Genomic DNA, 20,026 nt, shown 5'->3' with positions numbered 1-20,026 from the left:
CTCCTTCTAATTTACTTGCTTGGACTGAAGTCTTCACCAGCCTGTGTCCACGTTTCCTCTGGGCCTCCCTGGGGTTTCCCAGGCTTCAAATTTTGAGGCCACCAAAGATGGTTCTGAGAACTGCTCTCTGGACACATGCATTTTTCTGCCTCCTGGAGGACCCTCCAGGGCCCTGAAGGGAACTTGGGTGCCCTGAGCAGGTGTTCTGTGCAGCAGTCCCATGGAAGAACTGGCAAGACTCCTGTACGGGGCATGAATGCTGACCTGTGAGGACGAGCCTTGTTCTTTTCCTCTGTGTCCACATTTGATCAACTGTGGCTGGACCATGTGGGGAAATTGAACTCCAGCCCTGTTTATCTCTGTATTGCCCCCGTCAGAAGAAAAACTTCTGAAAAATGGACATAATGTAGTCTGCCACAGAGACGGACAGATAGTATAAATAAATCAATAAGGGGTCAAGGCTGTGTTTTGACTACCCCAGCTTACTCCTCACTCCCACCCCCCTGTCCACCCCAGGAAGAAAAGGGGAAGCTCCTGGCACAACTCTGTGGGTAGCTCATTGGCCTGGGGAGAGGAGAGGGAATCTATACGAGTACCGGAAACAAAGATGATTGAATCCAAACCAGTTGTGCAAGAAGAGCAGGATGTTGGTTTTCCCAGAAGACATATTGTGAAATAGGGATATGTTGCTGCCCCTGGTGTTTGCTCTGTATCCCACTGTAAGCACTGGAATGCGGAAGGACAGACCTCTGAAGAGGTGGGAGCTTGTGGCCACCGTGGCTCACACTTGTGCACAATGTGTTGTTTTAAGTAGCTGTGAGCTCAGCACTGGGCCAGTGTTGGTTTGGGGGACTTGACACCCTCTCTCATGTCATCTTTACAACTCTTCACTTGGGTTTTGAATATGTGTAGTTTTCTGGAGGTCATTCCAGAAGACCCCAGTGGGGCTATTGGGAGGCAAGAAGAGGGAGGGAAGACAGCCCATGAGAGATGCTACCTACAAGTTACCATCATGGGCAGCTGGGGCATGAGCTCTGGGGAGCTCTGGGGTTAGCAGAGAACACACCTTGGGATTACCCACCTGAGGTGTGTAGGGGCTGGAGTCTTTCCACCATTCTGTCCTGCTGTGTGTGGGAGCAGGGAAGGCCCCCCAGCAGGTGATGTGGGTGCTAGCCTCTAGGCTGCATCCTGGGAATGGTGAGGATGGCAGAGTGTGGGTGGGGCCCCTCATGCTTGACAGGAAGGTGGAAGCCCACGTGAGCCAAGGAGGAGCCACAGCAGAGCCCAGTGTCCTCTCGGTTCAGGGCTGCTCTGCACATCCCTCATTCACAAGGGGGGCCTTAGGAAATCTCATATGTTTCTTCCCCCTCTGGGTGGTTGTGACCCTCACCATGGAATGTGCCCCCTAGGGCTCACTGGCCCAGAAGAGCTACGTGTGGAACAGACCTGCTCTGAACCTGCAGCCGGAGCCCAACTGACCTGTGGGAGTTGGAGTGGGAAGGGAACCGCTTGTTACTTGTCACAGACATTTCATGGTCATTAGGCAGTCATAGCTGACATGGGGCTCGACTCATGATCCCAGATTCCTCACACAGCAGTGGATGGACCATCAGCCCAGGCTGCCAGGGTTGTTCTTGGACTATTCCTTGACTTAATGATGGCCAAATGGAGCCAGCAAAGAAATGGCAAAAATGGTGGTACCCCTGCCTAGTCCTCCTTCTCCAATGGGCACACACACACTTCCGTGTGCTAACTCATTCATGGGGCTGGGGAGTGTTGGGTTCTAAGAGCAGCCCCTAGAACAATGGGGCACTGAGGAGAATGCTTCTGTGGTTTTAGTTCCTGTAGGAGGCAAGGGGTGGCCGATGTTCAGATATCTCTAAAAGACTGGCTTGGCAAGATGAAGGATGTTGTCCCCACTTAGAGACCCTTGCCTGTGCTGTGCTGGCTTTGGGGATGTCTGCCTCCCATTCTTGGGCACTTGGGTTTTAAAGCAACTGTATTTTTTCTTAATGTGGAAAAACTTGGTGTCCCAAGCTCTCTGTTCCAAGTGAGGGATCACATGACAGCTAAGTACAATACAACAGAAGTATTTCAGAATTTGATAAGATTTTTGAATATCATCTTGATGAGCCTTCTTTCCTGAGGTCTAGAGATGTGTGGCTTGCTCAAGGCTAGGTTTTTCTTTTCATTCTCTTATTCATGTACCATGCGATGGAGAGGAAATGTAGCACGGTGGCAAAAGCCATAGGCTCTGGACCCCAACAGCCAGAATTCAAGTCCTGGCTCCACCCTGGTGAATGTGCCTCAGCTACCTCGGGGGTCTGTGAAGAGGATGAAGTGGGTTAAAACTTGTCCATTCTTAGACTAGTGCCCAATGTGTGTGTGTGTGTGTGTGTGCGCGCACACACTAAGCACATGTATATACACTGATACTCCATATTATGTGCTAATATACTATATGCCAGGCAAATGTGTGTTAGTCACTGCGGGGTGATTAATTTGTCTGCTAGGAACAGAGTCCACATAATCTTAAGTGCCTCATCAATAAAACCCAAATGACAGCCCCAGCTCTCGAGAAGTTCCCCAGCTGCAGGGGAAAACAGAGGAAATAGGATGTTTCCCACGCGGGAGAGCTGTGTGGGGAGAGAAGTTCATGCCAGTGTGTTCCGCAGGGCACTTCTCCCCAAAGACCTAAGCGGCAGCCAAGCTCTACGTGGTATGAAGACAGCTTATTTCGTGTGACACCTGGAGAAATGGATGCCACTTTGAGTCTGCAGCTGAGGAGGTGCCCTGGAAGAGAAGCATGGTGGGAATCTGCTGTTGGTCATGGCAGTGGGTGCTGGAAAGGGAGGAAGGGGCCCTGCTTCCTCTGAGTGTGTCCACTGTGGAGTAGCAGAAGGACCACTGAGGAGCGTGCGAGCCCTGCTGGGGGCCTGCTCTTCCATGCTTCTGTCTCTCAGGCCTCTGGCTGGACCTCCATTGTGTCACCTCTGAGGGTTCTCTTCAGGGGCTCCTGAGAAAATTGAGATGTGCTCAGAAAAACCACACATTATTCTCTCATTGTAGGCCTCCCAGAGGCTCACCTGTGCTTTCTTCAGAATGTTGCAATGTTAGTTTAATAGATGAAAGCCTCGAAGTCTATAGGCCTATGTCTAGACTGTGTCGAACTTTTGAATTCTTAAAACATCGGTCTTGGGCACAAAGGCATTTTTCTTGTGACTTTTCAGGTGCTTCCTGTTTCTGGTTGGGTGGGAAATGCTATCAGAGTATCCTGTTTGGAACCAGGAAATGTAGAGGGAATGGGAAACAAAGATGACTCTCAGACACAATGTAGAATAAACCGATGGAGCATACCATTAAGTCAGCCGTTTAGCTTGTGCGTGAGACGAGAAAAGCATCATCACTACCAGATGTTGTTTGGTTTTACCCGAGCGTGTGAGAAGACAAGAAGTTCAGTGGGACGACTTGGGGGGTGGGAACTGTTGGTCAGCTCTATGAAACCTGTTGCTCTTAAGTCAGTGCTTTGTTAATATATATATATATTATATAGGCACACAGATTTTTTTTATCCTTTGCCCTTGAGCCGCCGAGACAAGAAGCCATAGCTTGGCAGGAACAGGGCTGTCAACAAGTCATTTTTTTTTTTTTTTTAAACATTTACTTATTTTAGAGAGTGCACATGTGAATGGGGGAGGGACAGAGGGAGAGAATCTCAAGTAGATTCCCTCAGTGCAGCCCCACTGGCGGCCCAATCTCATGACCCATGAGGTCCACCTCAGCCGAAGCCAAGAGTTGGATGCTCAACCAACTGAGCCTCCCAGACGATCCACAGGTTGTCTTTTTATTGTGACAAAAATAGTCTCACTAATCTGGGAAAATTGGAAACAGCTCTGCTAAACTAACCAAAAGTGTCCCAGGGGAAACACTGATAAAGAAGCGGAATGAGAGCACCACCGTAGGTTAGACCCGGTTTCAGAATCTGAGCAGTTCACTTGTTCCCATGATTGAACGCATAGCTCCGTCTGGGTGACTTTGGGTAAACCTGCTAAGCCTCAGTGCTTTCATCTGTAAAATGGGGAGATTAACCTACTGAAGAGGTATTTGAGTATATTAGGTGCCTAGCTCAGAGTGAACACTCGATAAGTACGAATTTTTTAGTTAAGTGCCGTAATAGAGAAGGTTTCTGGCAAATCCTGCTTTAATGAATAGATAATGGAGGGTAGAAAGTTGAGTATTACAAAAATGACTTTAAGACTACATGAAGGGATAAAAAAAGACTCCACGAATAGATGATAATGTCTTAGATATCTTTAAAGATCCTTTTTGCACAATTTATTTACTGGTAAGCTCTCCTTTCCCCTTTCGGTAGATTAGGATCTAAAGTTTAATTCATGCCATGTGTAAATATTCTCAAGTTGGGAGTTGTTGGGGTCTGAATTTATCTAATTTCTCTGTGCCTTAAACTTGTCCCATTGATTCCAAAGATTTCTGTGCTTTCTTATTAATTCGGGGTGACTGGCCTTTTATTCCCTGTAGCTTTTTCATCTCTCAGGACAGGCTCATTTCTAGAGAAGGAAACATCACCCATTCCCATGTGAAGTTTTCTTCTCCTGTCTGGTGTGGAGTGCTGTGGCTCTGCAGGGGATAAAAATCAATCAAGAGCCATTTACAAATGAAAAGGACTTGAGGTTTTGTCTTGTTTTGTTGTGTTTTTGTTTTGTTTTGGAGAGAACCATAAAAAGCTAAGTTGATCCATTTAAATATTCAAGAACAAGGCCCATAAATTTTTATTAAATAAAGAACTCTACATTTACATAGGATTTTATGGTTTCTAAAGAGCTTTCATAAACATTATCTCATTTAAGTAAATATAACAAATTTAGAAACAGATGTAGTTCTGTATTATAACCAGTTAAGGCAGATAGGGACCCTGAGGCGGGGGTGGGGGGGGTGGGGGGGGGGAGGGAGGGAGCGAGGGAGCGTAGCTAGAGGGAAAAGCCAGGGCCAGAGGAGGTGACCAGGTCTCTGGCAGTGACTCTTAGGGCTCAGGGAACCCCATCGAGCTTTCATTTTGGTGCTAAGAATTTTTACTATGGGCACAAATATATTCTATGCTTCCAACGTGTTTCCATACGCTATGTGGAATGATTGACTGCTTAAGCTGTATTATCTAATATTTTCCTTATAGATGTCTAAATTTTATGACTTTCCTCTTCTAAACTTGCTAATCTGTATGACAGGTGTCTTGGGTTTTATTCCTCTCAAAGCAACTAGATTTACCTACCAGCTGTCAGGGATTGTGTTAGGGTACTTCACAGGTAGGCTCAGACTGAGTAATGACCTCATTTTGGGGCGTAAGAATTCTTAGCCCCATTGTACATATGAGAAAACAGGCTTGGGGAGGTTGATGAAGGTCACAGGCTCATGAGAAAGGATTGTTGGCATGGAAGTTCAACAGCAGCTTCTTTGTACCACGTGTTCCGTTGGGATGTTGGTTTTCTTTGTGGTTACTGGGATGCTGTAGCCCTTCACTGAGCAAAATCTCCTATCACGTGGTAATTTTATTCTGATTTTTTAGGACTCTCTACTGGAGACTTTTCAAGCTTTCTTGTAGTTTTGCAGTTGCAGACACACAATATAGACAAATCCCAGCAAGTGCGGTGGTCGGGGGGGCGGAGGTGGGCAGATGAGGCCCTTCAGCCTGATCCCATTTTCCTGAGAGGATGCTCTGCGTCCTAGATCTTTCCTTGCTGTAGGCATTTGGTTTTCACATCTGAGTAGTGGTTTGACAGTCTGTGTTTCAGTGGTAGTTATTCCATGAGTCTGTTAGTTTTGGTCATCATGTGGATTTTCCTCAGTTCTGGGCTGGGACTCTCACTGAGATGTGACTGTCCCCTGTTCAGGGTCACTTTTTAGGAGGGATGAAAGCTACCACAGTGTACAATGTCGTGGGCATTTCGGGCTGCTGTAACAGATCTACCACAGACAGCATCTTAAACAACAAACGTTTATTTCTCCCTGTTCTGGAGTCTGGGAATTCCAAGATCAAGGCCCTGGTGGGCAGTCTTCTTTGTCCTCACGTGGTGGAGAGCAGAAAGAGGCGAGCTCTCTAAGGCCTCACAAGAAGACACTAATCCCATTTATGGGGACTCTACGCTTGTGGCCTCATCTAACGCTAACCACCTCCCAAGGCCCCACTGCCTGATACCATCCCATCAGGGAGTGTGGTTTCAACATAGGGATTTGGGGGCAACACACATTTAGTCTATAACACACAGTAAGTTGAAGGTACGTATGCTATTTGTGCCCATAAAGTAGCTTGCTTCTGCTTCTAAAGTAGGGAATTGGCAAAATTGGTACTAGATTCTGGGTGGAAAGTATTTAAAGATTATGAAACTTTAAAATTTTAAAAAATTTTGTAACAAATACATAGCATAAAATTTACCATTTTAGCTCTAATTGTGCAGTACATACACTCACTATTGTGCAGCAACCACCATCCATCTCTAGAACTTTTCCATCCTTCCAAAATGAAACTCTGATACTCATGAGTTCCCCCGCGTCCCCCGTCCTGCATTCCACCCCAGCCCTGGCAACTGCCATTCTATTTTGTCTCAATGAGTTTGACTTCAAATAAGTGGAATTCATGCATTTATTTGTCCTTTTGTGACTTCCTTATTTCATTTAACATGATGTCTTCAGGGTTCATTCATATTGTAGCACGTGTTAGAATTTCCTCTCTTAAGACTGAAAAGTTCCACCGAATGGATGTATATACCACATTTTGTGTATCCATTCTTCCATTGATGGAAAACATTTGTTTCAAGGGCAAGAATATTCTCATGGTGACTGTGGTCCACGAAGCATGACGGTATGAGGGAAGCAGATTGGGAGGCAGGGACCCTGCCACTTAATCCTGCCTCAGGCTCCTTTGCTGTGTGGCTTTAAATAAACTACTTGCTCTCTCTGAGCTATAGTGACTTCATCGGTAAAAGAAATGGATGGGGTTTGAATTATAGACATGTTCTAGAGATCTCTTCCCCTCTTAAAGCTTCTCTCATGTGATTATAAGTTGCTGGCTTTGTGCAGTTTGCTTTTAATGCCCACCATTGCTTAATTGTCCATTATTTTGATAAAATGTTTTCCCCGCCTCTCTAACCTAGCTATTTAGGTCATTTGCCCCTTTTCCCCCCCTTCACATTTAGACTGTGGTCCCTCACAACTGTGGGCAGTTTTGTCTTTTCAGTTTTATATGTTGAAATGCCCGGGTTACTAGTAGAGTTCTGCCTACGCAAGTTACTTGTCCTCTAAATTGTTCAATGACCAATTATTTGGTATTCACTCAGAAATTGAGCAAAACCTCAGGAATAATTTGAGACTAGAACCCTATTTTTTTCTCTAGTTCTTGGCTAAGTTCAGGAGCTATGAAAGAAACAGTTTTAAAATTGATGCATTAGAAAGACGACTTTTGAAAGATGAACCTTTCTCAAATGGGAAGATAGATTAGTAAGGAATAATACACCGCCTGTAGAACTTGATCTTTCCATGGGCTTGTTTTATCCCACCAGCATTTCAGGAGGAGTTCAGGAAGTGACTCCACCCAGTATAATTCTTGAATGAATTAAAATTCATTAGTGTAAGTCCCATGTATTGAGTTGTGGGTTGTGACATTTGGAAACCAGTATTTTCTCTTCTCTGAATTGCCTTCTGTTTAGACAGAATTTAGTAAAACCGGCAGCTAAACCAAGGAAAATACTACCATTTTTAGAGTAGAGGAGCCATACAACTTAATGAATATTGTGACACAGCCGCCAAGTAACCCACATCCACCCACAGCAGCGAGACAGAGCTTTCCAAACTGTTCCTGCCTCCTTCAGGTGATTTCCAGGTCCCCTGTTCACCCACATCTTTTGCTTGAGATTCAGGTCCCTGGATTTAACGGTGTCCGGTTTATTGCAGGACAGTGGGCTCCTATCATGCTGACCTTGATTCCCCTTTGCTGCTTCAAGATGGAGAAATTTTTTTTTCCCTGGCGGTGAGGGAGGGAACCAGCTTGTTGTAGCTCTCTGCCTAGCTATATCCTTGGAGCAGCCACTGTGTGGACGTGTCCAGGAGCTGCCAGGGCCCCTGGCCTGTGTGTGTGTGCAGGAAAAGGGCTTCTGGGAACACCGGAGACTAGAGGAGGTCCCACCCCATCCTTCTAGCCTGCACTGCCTGGACTTCTCAATGGAGGGAAGGACTGTGACCGGTGGTGGTGGGATTTCTTCAGGACACGGGGAAGGGGCAGCCTCCTATCTCCAAACCTAGCTCCCTTTTCAAAGCTCCTGCCTTCTCAGGAACGGAATCTGGATATTCTATCTTATTCCCCTAAGGCCTCAAAGGAGAGGGGATTGCCTAGGGGAGAATTAGCCAATCTGGGTTTTGAAAGCCCAGAAACATCAATCCTTTTGGGTCTTTGTTGAGCTCCAATCACAATTGCCACTACTCTTAGGTCTCTGGGGTTAGTGGTGGCCCTGGGTGGAGAACTCAGGATTCCTGGTTCCCAGGATGCAACTCCTTTCCAAGCCAGGCTGGGGGTGGAGGTCAGGGAACCAGACTGATTGGAAGACAGAAGGCAGTGCTGGCAGAGCAGGGGCCACAAAGGTCCCAGGTAAGCAGGTTGAGAGTTCAAGTCTTAGTGGCTGGAGAAATGTACGTGCTCCTGTCTCATTTCCACCTGGGCCTTGAGTTTGTGCACAGAGAAATGTGTGCACACCCTCCCTTAGTACACTAGCACTAGCACATACCAGTAACTGGCACAAGGGCGGTGTTGGGGGCAGTGAGATCAATGAGTTCAACTTGGTGTTGAATAAACTGTCAACTATGATGAACTGTTGTGAGATTACACAGACAGAGAAGCTGAAGAGGAGTGATGGGGTGGGGTGGAAGCATGAGGACTGGAGCTTCTTTTCAAGTTGAAGTGGCTAACCAAGAGTTAAAGAAGTTTCTGGGAGGTCAGAGTTATGGGTACTAGTCAGGAGCCCCACATGGTTTGATTCCTTGCTCTAGAGCACTCCCAAGAAGGCAGGTGTAGACCCTGGTGTCTCAGGAAGTCAAAGCCAGTGGGGTGGAGACTGTTTTCTGTGTGTCCCTGACCCTCAGATCCGGGGTACAAGACTTTGAGGAGGAGAAAGACAGGTTTTCATATCTCCTATTTTTTGGAGTCCCTCTTGCAAAGGAGATCTTGAGGTTGTTTTCTTTAAAACACGAAAGATTCCTGTGTAATTCTTTTTTTTTTTTTTTTAAAGATTTTATTTATTTATTTGACAGACAGAGATTACAAATAGGCAGAGAGGTAGGCAGAGAGAGAGAGAGGGAAGCAGGGTTCCTGCGGAGCAGGGAGCCCGATGCGGGGCTCGATCCCAGGACCCTGAGATCATGACCCGAGCCGAAGGCAGCAGCCCAAACCACTGAGCCACCCAGGCGTCCCATTCCTGTGTAATTCTTATTTGTGTCATAAATTTATAAGGCTGAACTGGTGTGTCCTGCACTGTAGCTTCCTTTAGCTGCTGGGGTCTGAATTTTCTTTGTTTTATTTGCCTCAGAGTTATAGTTGGGTATTTAACCCCTCGAGTCAGTGGGGAGTGAATATGCTTCTTGCCAGACCTTCCAGATTTAATCTAACTGTTTGTTCGGGTTGGGACATTTTGATCCTTCTTGCCCTTATGCTATTTGATGCAGGCTTTACTATTAATTTTTATTATTTCTTGCCATCAGACAGTTTGATGCACGATCTCTTTATGACTTTCACAAGCCCCACTCCCAGCCGGGGTGCAAGACTTTGCAGAGAACAGGCAAGTCCCATTGTCCCTGGGTTGCTCTCTGGCAGGCCTATGAGTTCTCCTTGGAATAACCCGACAAGAAGGGAGGAACTGATTTAGCCCTCACAAGGAAGAGGAGTAACTCAATTGACATCCATTGTAATTTAGCAGTCGGTTAATGGCCACTTACTGGAAAATGTTACTAGGCTCTGCGGTGAGTGTTGTTAGAAACTGAATTACTCTGTATATTTCCCCAGGGCCCTTTTCCCCCTTCTCCTCTCACACTGATGCTCTCAGAGTGGCAGGAAGTGGCCCTATGTTGCAATCACAGCTGCATTGTTCCTTCATATTATTTCTTTTGTTTCAAAATTCAGTATATTGCCTTTAATGGTACCCAAGACTTGCCACGAGCCCAGGGGTCACCTGGGGGATCGCTGGGTTATTTTGTTGCGTTCCCAAGTGCCCAGGAACAGCCATGAGCTCTCGTCTGGCAGTATAATTAATTTGAGTCATCTGAGCTGAACTCTCTGTCTCTGTCTGACCCTCCTGATCACACAGCTGAGCTCCTCTCTCTGTCTTTACCTATGTAGTGATTTCAACTGGCTGGTCACTTCCTGGGTTTTGGGTAATCACTCACTCCACAGAACCTTTGATGGGCCAAAGAGGTGAACGTATGTGAATCTTGGCTTTTGCCATTTACTAGCTGTGTGACCTTGGGCAGTGCACCTAACCTCTCTGAGCCTTGGGAGTTTTGCCTCTTCACAGATGACAATATGGGCTCCCAGGGATAAGAGATCAGTGGAATGGCATGAGTGGGTGTGGCTAACAGGGCCTAGAACATGCTACACACTCTTCCCTCCAACTGAAAACTGCAGCACAGAAGGCCCCTTTGTAGGGTCAGCATGTTGGGAACCGTGAGGGAATGGTGGAGGAAAAGCACTTAACCGTTTGTGTTTCTGTTGACCTGGAGAGATCTTCCCCTTCGTCAGAGGATGGAGCTGTCGGCGTGTGGCATCACCACACACCGGCAGGGATGGTATAACTGAGTGCCGGAGCAGGTCTAGCGGGGAACCTCTTCCTGTAGGCCCAGGCTCCGTTGGCCACTGTCTACTTGGATGGCAGGAATCATCTTGTCTTCAGCTCTGTGGAGTGTCACATTGGGAGGCTTGGTTGTGCTCTAGGGGACTCCACACAGGTTCATGTTTTCAGCTCCTTTTCCTACTGGGGCTCTCCATTCTTTCTGAAGTAAATGAAATAATCACCACTGGCCTCCCACTTAATCACCATGGCTGCTGCTGCTCTTCCCCCACAGGCGTGGAGGGTGTCCACTGGGGTGCTTGGCCGTCTCAGGCCTGATGGCACCAGAGCCTGGATTTTTGAGGTCTGGTGGATTCCAGAGACTTTCCTTCCACGCGCCGGTCTGGAAGGCATCCCCAGGCCCAGCCCACAGCTGTGCACAGGGGAAGTGGCCAGCACGCTCGGCGGCCCCTCCACACGACCGGCACACACTGATGAGGCTGTGGTTTTCTTCTTTCCTTCCCTCCCCTCTAGAGTACAAGAAGAAGTACGGAGAGGAACATGGCTCCTGCCAGGCGGGGATAGCGGGCTTCTTCACTGAGGTGGGTGTCCGCCCCTTGGGCGTTTCTGCTCTCTTGCCAATGTTGGTTGCCTGGCAGATTATGGTCTCAGTAGTTCCTTGAGATGGAGCTGCCGAGGCCCCACACACTCGAGCTGGGAGGGAGTAGATTCTGGTCCCTGGATGTGACATCCAAGGAAGGTGACTAATGCTGGTGGGGGCTCCTCCTGGCCAGAGACCATGGTTGGGGGTGGGGGGCGCTGAGCAGGCTCATTTGGAGGAGAACCTATGTAGACAATTTCTCTAAGGAGTCGTCTGGACCCTGAGTCCCAGGGAAGGAACTGATTCAAAGGGGTGCTGGTAAGGTGGTGCTCAGTCAAGTTTGTGTCATTGCTGACGCTGAGGAGGGTGTATTAAACATCCCCTCCTATTGTTCTTCCCTACGTGGAGAGACTTCATGATTTCACACATAACTCAGCCAACCCCTTTTCCAAATTCCAAAGGATAGTCATCTTGAATACTTCTGTACCTTTACAGACGTACCACCACAATCTTTGGCCAGACGGTACAACTTTAGGGATGGTTCTTAAGTGATTCTTACCTACTGTGAGTTCACCCTTCACATCAGCCCCTCATTTCCCGAACATCTTTTGATCATCTGCCATGTGCAGTGTTCCATGCCGGGTCCCATAAGTGGCTCAGGCATCCATGGAGTTGTTCAGGCCCAAACAAAAAAGTACCTCTTATTTCTGATTCATCCGTAATCCTATTCTTTTAACCTCCTAAGCATATCCCAAATGTGACAGCTTTAATTGCCCACCACAATCACCCTTCTGGAAGAGTCCTTGTCATCATCTGGAGGTCTTCTGGTCTTGAACTGGACTCCCTGCATCTGTTCTTTATTTTGGTAGTAAAATACACATAACATGAAATTGACCATTTTGACCATTGGGAAGCCAACAGTCGAGTGGTATTTAGTACATTGACGGTGTTGTGTAGCTGCAGCCTTTCTAGCTTGAGAACATGTCCATCACCTCAGTCTGCCTCTGTTCTCCACCCCTGTCCCTGTGTTTTCTGCACAGCAGCCTGAGGAATCTTTCCAGATCAAACCCTGTCATCCTATCTCTGTGGCTTCCCATCATACGGTAGATTAAAATCCACACCGTGTCCCGGCCCATGGGCCTGGCTTTCTGACATTCTCTCTCCTCCTCTTGCTCCAGGACAGCAGAGAGCTTCAGTATCCAGGGCAGAACTGCCCACCTTAATTTCTGCAATGGCTATTTAAATTAAAAAGCAGACAGTCAGCAATGCAACATCTCACTCAGAAAGCAACATGGAAAAGGTAGAAAAGTCAGAAATGTTGTCTTTCACTCTCAGACCAATGAACATGATGTGCTTCCCCCCGACCCTGCTGTCTGCTCCCTCTCCTTCTCACTGTATCCCTTTGCTGTCACTTTGGTACAATGCTTATGACTGTCTACACAGAGATCCCTGGGAGGCCCGGTGGATGGTGCCACCAATCATCCTCACTGCTCAGACCCCAGTGAGCAAGATCCCTCTCCTATTTCCTCTCCCATATCCAAGCCATCAGGGAGTCTCGTTTCCTGTGCTCCCCAAACCTATCCCAGAGGCTTCCATTTCTCTCTGCCTCCCCTGCTGCCCTGCAAACCTGGGGGACCGTTGTCTTGCGCAGGGTGCCACCATAAGACCCTCCTGATTCCCTGCTCCTGCCCTGCCTCCTGACCGCCTCTTCCTAGAGGGCAGCCACAGCTACCTCCCTGGAATGAGAAAAATACCTTGGCACTCCTTTGCTCAGAGCCTTCTGTCTTCCCATCATATGTACAGTGATATCCAGACTCCTCTGTGTGGCCACCTGGGTCTCCCTACCTTTCCTGCCTCACCCATGACCTGGCCTCCCGGATGCCCCTCCTCCAGCCTCAGAGACTTGGGACTCCCCTGGCCACATGGGGCTGGGGGTCCCCACACACGGCATCTTTGTGCACAAGTACACGTTTCCACAGAAGACAAACGTAGCAGAGGAATTGCCGGGGCCAAAGCTGTCCAGCATCTGAATTTGGGTACATCCTGGCGAATTGCACCCCAGAGATGTTTGCCGACCGTCAGGCCCCCAGTTGTGTGTCATCGTTCCTACAGCCTCTTACCAGTAATAATTTTTCTCATAAAGATACTTCGTTTTGCTAAAATGTCCCTTTATCTGCTTATGAGTGTTGTTTAGTGTTCTTCAAACATTGGCCATTTGTCTTTTTCTAGAAATTGCCTGTTTATGTTCTTGGTCTTGTTATTTTTTCTTCCTTTTGATTAACTGATTTTTAGAAACTTGTAAGATACCTTTAACACTAATCTCATCTCTTTTTACATGTTGTAAATTTTTTTCGTATCGGTCTGAATTGGCTTATGGTGTCTTTATTGCACTCCCGTGACACAGTCCTATTACTTCAATCCATCAGTCATTTTCTCTCTGGATTCTCGACTTCTCGGGAAGACTCTCCCTCTCCTGAGAGTACAAAATATGTACCTGTGATCTTTTCTAGTACTTTAACAGGGTTTTTGTTTTTTTTTCTTTTCTTTTTTTTTAAATTTATTTTTTATTTATTTTCAATATAACAGTATTCTTTTTTTTTTTTTTTTTTTTTTTTTTTAAGATTTCTCTCTTCAATACAACTTGGATTTCTTTTTGCAAACATTGTATGGTAGAAACAAACCTCATCGTTTCCCTCAATGTGTAGTTGATTGTTCTACTGGTGGCCTGCTCACCAGGTCTCCTCCTCCCCATTGATTTGAAATACCTTCTGCGGTATGCCAGGCTCACACTCTTCTTCCATCTTTGTGCTCGGTGAGATTGTACAGTCTCTGTGGCTGTCATTTCTCTGGAAGGTCTAGCAGAGTCTGACTCTGCCTGGGAGGCAGCAGAGCACCCTTGAAAGTCCACAAGCAGGTGACAGACACCTGGCAGTGCTGGGAGAGAGAGGCCATGTGGGCTGGGGTCCCTGGGGATTTAAAAGTGTGAGGACCTGGAGGGAGACCAGGTGGGAGGCTGTGATGTGGTCCAGCTACAAAACTACAGGGCAGGAAGAAGAAATGACCAGAGGGATGGGAGAATATAAAGGCAGTATCAGTGGGCTGGGTGGCTGAGGACTGTGGAATGGAGGAAGCAGGGTTCTGGAGAACAGGGGTGCCCCAGGGGAAAGAAGGCTATCTAGAGAAGAGTCACTGGGAGATAAATGAATGGGCCTGCTTTCAGCACATGCAGTGTGAGGGGATGGACAGGACACTCGTAGGTGTTTTTAGAAGATAGTTGGATACAGGGAACAGAAGCCAACCTGAGTTGGAAACTCTGATGTGGTCATTTCTAGTACCTCTCAGAGGGGACTGGCTGTGGTCAGTGTGGAGGTAGGGTCGCGGGTGAGAAGGACACCTCCTTTTGACAGTGGGAGGAGAAAAAGGAGACTCGTTGCAGAAATGAGAACACATCAGAGATGCTGATGGAGAACTGAGGGAGAGGAGGAGTTCCCAGGGAGGGGGTGTCGTTATGGTCTCAGCGGCTGGAAGGTCAGGGAAGACAGGGCACTGGGGCTGGGTGGAAGGAGGGCGTGGGGGGAGGAGCAGAAAGGGCAGGGGTGGAGGGGAGCCCAGGGGCTGTGTGCGCTCCAGATGACCAGACGAACAGGAGGACCTATTGAAACTCCATACTCTGGGAACCATGGAGCCTCAGCATGTGCTGGCTGGGCAAATAGCCCTGGGGCCATGGTGCACGGATGGGGGGTTGTGGGGCTAGTGTCAGGGAGGCTCAATCCTCTGACCCGGCCACTGTGTCCTGGCTGCCCTAAGCTTTAGCCTCCCTACACAGGAGGTCTTTGAACTCACTGCCTCTCTTGTTTCTGGAACTTCAGCTGTTGGAGGCTGAGCAGGAAATATGATTGAAGGGGTCATGCAGCACTTCTCCCCTGCCTTGCCCTCCTGCTGACCCTGTTACTTGGGCTGGCTCTCGCTGCGGGCCAGCCTGTCCCTGCACAGGATAAGCGAGCTGGGTATTCTTCTGTGGCCTCCAATTACTCTGGCCCAGGCTGCCTGAAGGTCTGTGACCCGGGGGTTACGAAAGCTGTTTGAGCTACAGATGCCACATGAGTTTCAGCCCGTCACTGAGGATAAAGGAGAGCTTCCTGGGAACTTTATTTATTTTTGTAGCCTGGGTACAGATACTTTGAGTAGCAAGAGAAGACATAGGCCAACCTGCCAGCATTGAGGCACTGCCATGGGAGCCTGTAGACCCCGGGTAGAAGTCTGGGTGTAGACTTCTGTAGTAGATCCCGAATGTGCCTCTGTCCCCTGCCTGCCCGTGCCAGCTTGCAGTGGTGAGAGAAGTCCGTGGCTTCTGAAGCACACCCCTGTGCCCTGGAGGTTCTGCTAATAAATGCAGCTGGGGAAAAGGTCCGCACTGTTTATGGGAGGCATTCCACACGGGAGTTAGGTGGTGTGTACCATTGTGCTAGCTGTTCCTGGGTGGTGGGGAGCTAGGCACTGATGCCATTTTCCTGGCACTGGTGACCAGTGCCGAAAGGGCACAGGCATCATCCCTGGTGAATGGGAAACCCAGATACAGGGAGTTCCAGGAAGACACTATTTTCCTGCCCTCTCCCACCCCTACCCCTGCCCCAGCCCTGTCGGTCTCAGGCTCAGCCTCAGGTTGTCTAGTTTGAACCGAGGGAGAAGGAGGCATGAGCACGGAGATGAGAGTGAAGACAGACCAGAGCTTTGGTTTAAAGGTTTTTGAGGAGAGCGATTACCTTGTTTTATCAAACTATGTGATGTTTGAGAGAGCGGGTGTGGGCATGGGTTAGACATACAACTCTCGATTGGTATGCTGAATTGATATAAATGATCAGAACACAGTGTGCCTACCGCCTGGTGTCCCAGAGAGCCGTACAGGTCCCTGGTGACAGTCAGGGCTTTGGCTTATGAAGAGCTGCAGGTGGAGAAGCTCTACACGTGGTGTGTGCCCTGGCAGTCAGGGCTTTGGCTTATGAAGAGCTGCAGGTGGAGAAGCTCTACACGCGGTGTGTGCCCCTGACAGTCAGGGCTTTGGCTTATGAAGAGCTGCAGGTGGAGAAGCTCTACACGCGGTGTGTGCCCCTGACAGTCAGGGCTTTGGCTTATGAAGAGCTGCAGGTGGAGAAACTCTACACACGGTGTGTGCCCCTGGCACCGACGCCAGCGGTCATTATGTTCCCTCACGCCCTGAGCCTTTGGACACCCGATTCCTAATTCCTTTCTGAGCTCAAGGCCAAGGAAAAAGTCCCTTTCCTCTGAAGAACCAATCATTTGTCTAATGTTCCTTCTAGAACTAGCCCAGCCCCTTCCACAGAACAGAAGAGTGCAGGGGACAGGGGTGAATGGATGCACTCACCACCTGTGTTTGTTCAGTGATGAGCTCTGAGTGCAGGAAGTGATACGTTTTTATAGAACAGTGGGATGCTTCAGAGAGGCCGACTTACCAACAGCTCCCTGGGGGTGGCTGGGACCTCAGAACCTGAATGCAGTGCTCCTCCACAGTCTTTCCTGGTCTCCCACCTTCCTGAGTCACCGGCACTACGCCATTCTGGCAGAATCTGGTGGCTTGTCTTCTGTCTGTGCTCACACCCGACTGCTTAAGGTTCTTTCCCAAATGGCCCGAAGCACACGAATTGTTCAATGCCTCGCTCGCCCTCTTGCCACCGCGGTTGCATGCCTGCTCTCCTGCCCATGTGATCTTTCTTTGCTTTCTCTTCAGATGCTTCTGGCTTGTTCAGACATTTGCTCTGTGGAATTCAGGGTGACTTTATATATTGTCATCAGAAACTCAGGAGCCTCGTAGCAAGATCTAGCCTTTAGGGACTTGTCGGAAAGGAGCCCCTTCTGACAGTGGTGAGGCCAGCTCTGCATAAAGGGCTAACCTGGATGGATGTTTCTGAAATAGAACAGTGTGTGGGGACTCGAGGGGCCAAGGGAGGGGTGGGTGTGCTTTGGCACTGAGAGGTCTCGGTGACATTGCAGGGTCTAGTGTCTTCTGTCTGCATGGTCTGCACCTGTGGGGTTTTTGTGTGGCTGAGGGGTTTCCCCAGAAATTGTCTTTATTTGTATAGAATTTTTTTCAAGACTGTTTTGTATGTTTCCATGTTGCCTTTCCCTGGGAATGTCCTACAAACGGACTTTATTGACCTGTGTATTAAGTATAAGCTTTCATACATGATAGTAGGTGCTTAATATTATTGACTGAAAAATTAATGATTTTGTTAGGAAAATAGTTTTTATCATTTCATATTGCAGTGTAGGTACTTGGGGAAACCCAGATAATCAAAAGAAGGGATTCCCTGTTGGGGAAGGAAGGAATGAAAGCCACTGCCAGGGCCATCCTGTGGATGCAAGGAGGCACTGGGCGCCTCCCCTCAGAATAGCTTCCACACAGCGTGTGCTCCATTTTGAAAGTACTGTGTGTTTTCTGAGGTGACTTTCTTGTCAGTGTTTAATCACTGTTCTGGAATTTTGAAAAACACTTGGGCACCTGGGTGGCTCAGTCAGTTAAGCATCTGCCTTCAGCTCAGGTCGTGATCCCAGGGTCCTGGGATAGAGTCCTGCATCAGGCTTCCTGTTCAGTGGGGAATCTGCTTCTTCCTCTCCCTGTTGGTCCCCATGCTTGTACAATCTGTCTCTCAAATAAATAAGTAAAATATTAAAAGAAACAAAAGTAGAATTTTTAAAAATACAAAATAAATTTTAGGGATGAGAGAGAAATAAAGAGAAAGAGACAAAGAGAAAGAGACAAAAAGGAGGAGAAAGACAAAGAGACAAAGAGAGATAAAAAGGAAGAGAAAGAGAAAGCTACAAAGTGACCGAAGAAGAGAGGGGAGTGGAGAGATCCCTGTAATCCTGTGACCCAGTGGAAAAAAACACAAGTGTTTGGGGCTTCTCCTTCTGGGCTCTGTTTTGTCTGTCTGTCCACAGTTGTTTTTCCTTTTATAAAACGTGATCATAATATACATATTTTTGGCCTGTCCTCATTAACTTAGTGCTGTGTGGCTCTGTCTCAGCGCTGTTACATCTACAGCATTTTTGCTGCTGCAGGATTCTGTTGAATGGGTGTACTATGATTTTGGATGCCAGATGTTAGATGTTTAGATAATTTCCAACTTTTTTTCCTTCCTTTTTTTTTTTTTAAGGTTTTACATATTTACTTGAGAGAGAACATGAGAGTGAGAGAGAGAGAGAGAGAGTACATAAGCAGGGGGGAGGGGCTGACGGAGAGGAAGAAGCAGGCTCCTGGCTGAGCAGGGAGCCCAATGTGGGACTCTACCCTAGGACTCTGAGTTGAAGGCAGACGCTTAACTGACTAAGCCACCTAGAGGCCCCTAGATCATTTCCAAATTTCTTTAGCCCAGTGACAATGCCTATTCTTATGGGTGAAGGCATGTAGTTATTCATGCTGGATTCCTTAGGCAGGTGCCTCATTTGGAAGTACTTGAAATTCTCATCAGTACTGCTCATTAGATGGTTTTGTAACTCAAACCAGCTCTTGTCCCCATTGAGGGTACAGGGGCATTTGCCCCTAATGCAAATGCTGGAGATCACTGTGTCTTTGTGTTTCTGGTTTTTCTTGTTTGTTTGTTTATTTGTTTGTTTTTAAGATTTATGTATTTATTTTAGGGAGAGAGAGCGCACGCATACATGAGTGGGGAGAGGGGTGGAGGGATAGAACCTGTGGGGCTAGATCCCATGACCCATGAGATCATGACCTGAGCCAAAACCAAGAGTTGGATGCTTAGCTTACTGGGCCATCCAGGTGCCCCTCTGGGTCTGTTTTTAATAGCAGTGCTGTCTTTTGCTGTCCCAGGTCTCTTTCCTTCCCTCGGTGTACCTCTCTGCTTTCTTGATTTTGTTGTGGGTTTGCAGTGGGCCACAGTGGCCACAAAAGCAAGCTTTACAGTCATTCCTGAGAAGGGCATCCTGAGTGAGGGCCTAGGGGGGGAGGGATTTCCTTGGAGTGTCAGTGCGCGGTTTTTTGCAAAGATGCTTCTGGTTATTGTTTTCTCTATGCTCTGTATGGGGCAGGTGGGTTTGGGGTCCAGGCTGTGTGAGGGGGTGGCGGCTTTTCGTGAGCACTGTTTCCTGGAATTCTGCAATTCAGGACAATGCGCAATATTTGTCATTTCCTTATTTGATCCTGTTGTGGAGGTGAGGAAGTATGCGTGAGCTTATCTGTGGGTAGCGTAGGGACCTGGTATGTTCCTCATTCTTGCTCAGTTATCCTTGTCTTTACTCCTGATGACCCTGTGTGTATGATGGATTCCATAATACCAAGGAATCTGGCGATGGAGTTTTCATTACCCAACCAAAGAAGGTCCTTGGTGTGAGGCATCTTTGAGTTGTTGGCTGCGGCCATGGTTCTCATTATACCACCTGCTCCCCTCTTCAGCTTCCATCCCTGTTTATTTACCTTTGGGTTTCTCTTCGGTAGGAGCTGGTGGTGATGGGTGCCCCAGGGTCATTTTATTGGGCCGGGACAGTCAAAGTGCTGAACCTTACGGACAACACCTATTTCAAACTGAATGATGAAGCCATCATGAACAGGCGGTACACTTACCTGGGTGAGTAG

General features: G+C 47.8%; 1 protein-coding gene across 2 annotated transcripts in view; it reads left to right on the top strand.

The window, feature by feature from the left end:
* Positions 1-20,026, top strand: part of ITGA9 (integrin subunit alpha 9) — a 326,629-nt gene that overhangs the window by 28,671 nt on the left and 277,932 nt on the right. For both annotated transcript variants that reach the window (XM_059162100.1, XM_059162101.1), the window contains exons 5-6: positions 11,355-11,422; positions 19,889-20,018. In XM_059162100.1, the coding sequence (XP_059018083.1) occupies positions 11,355-11,422; positions 19,889-20,018 (198 nt within the window). The remainder of the gene's footprint in view (positions 1-11,354; positions 11,423-19,888; positions 20,019-20,026) is intronic.

The sequence above is a fragment of the Mustela lutreola genome, chromosome 2 (assembly GCF_030435805.1).
Source record: "Mustela lutreola isolate mMusLut2 chromosome 2, mMusLut2.pri, whole genome shotgun sequence".
Taxonomy (NCBI): Eukaryota; Metazoa; Chordata; class Mammalia; order Carnivora; family Mustelidae; genus Mustela; species Mustela lutreola.
Note: the sequence above shows the minus strand (reverse complement) of the source record. Positions and strands in the feature narration are given on the sequence as shown.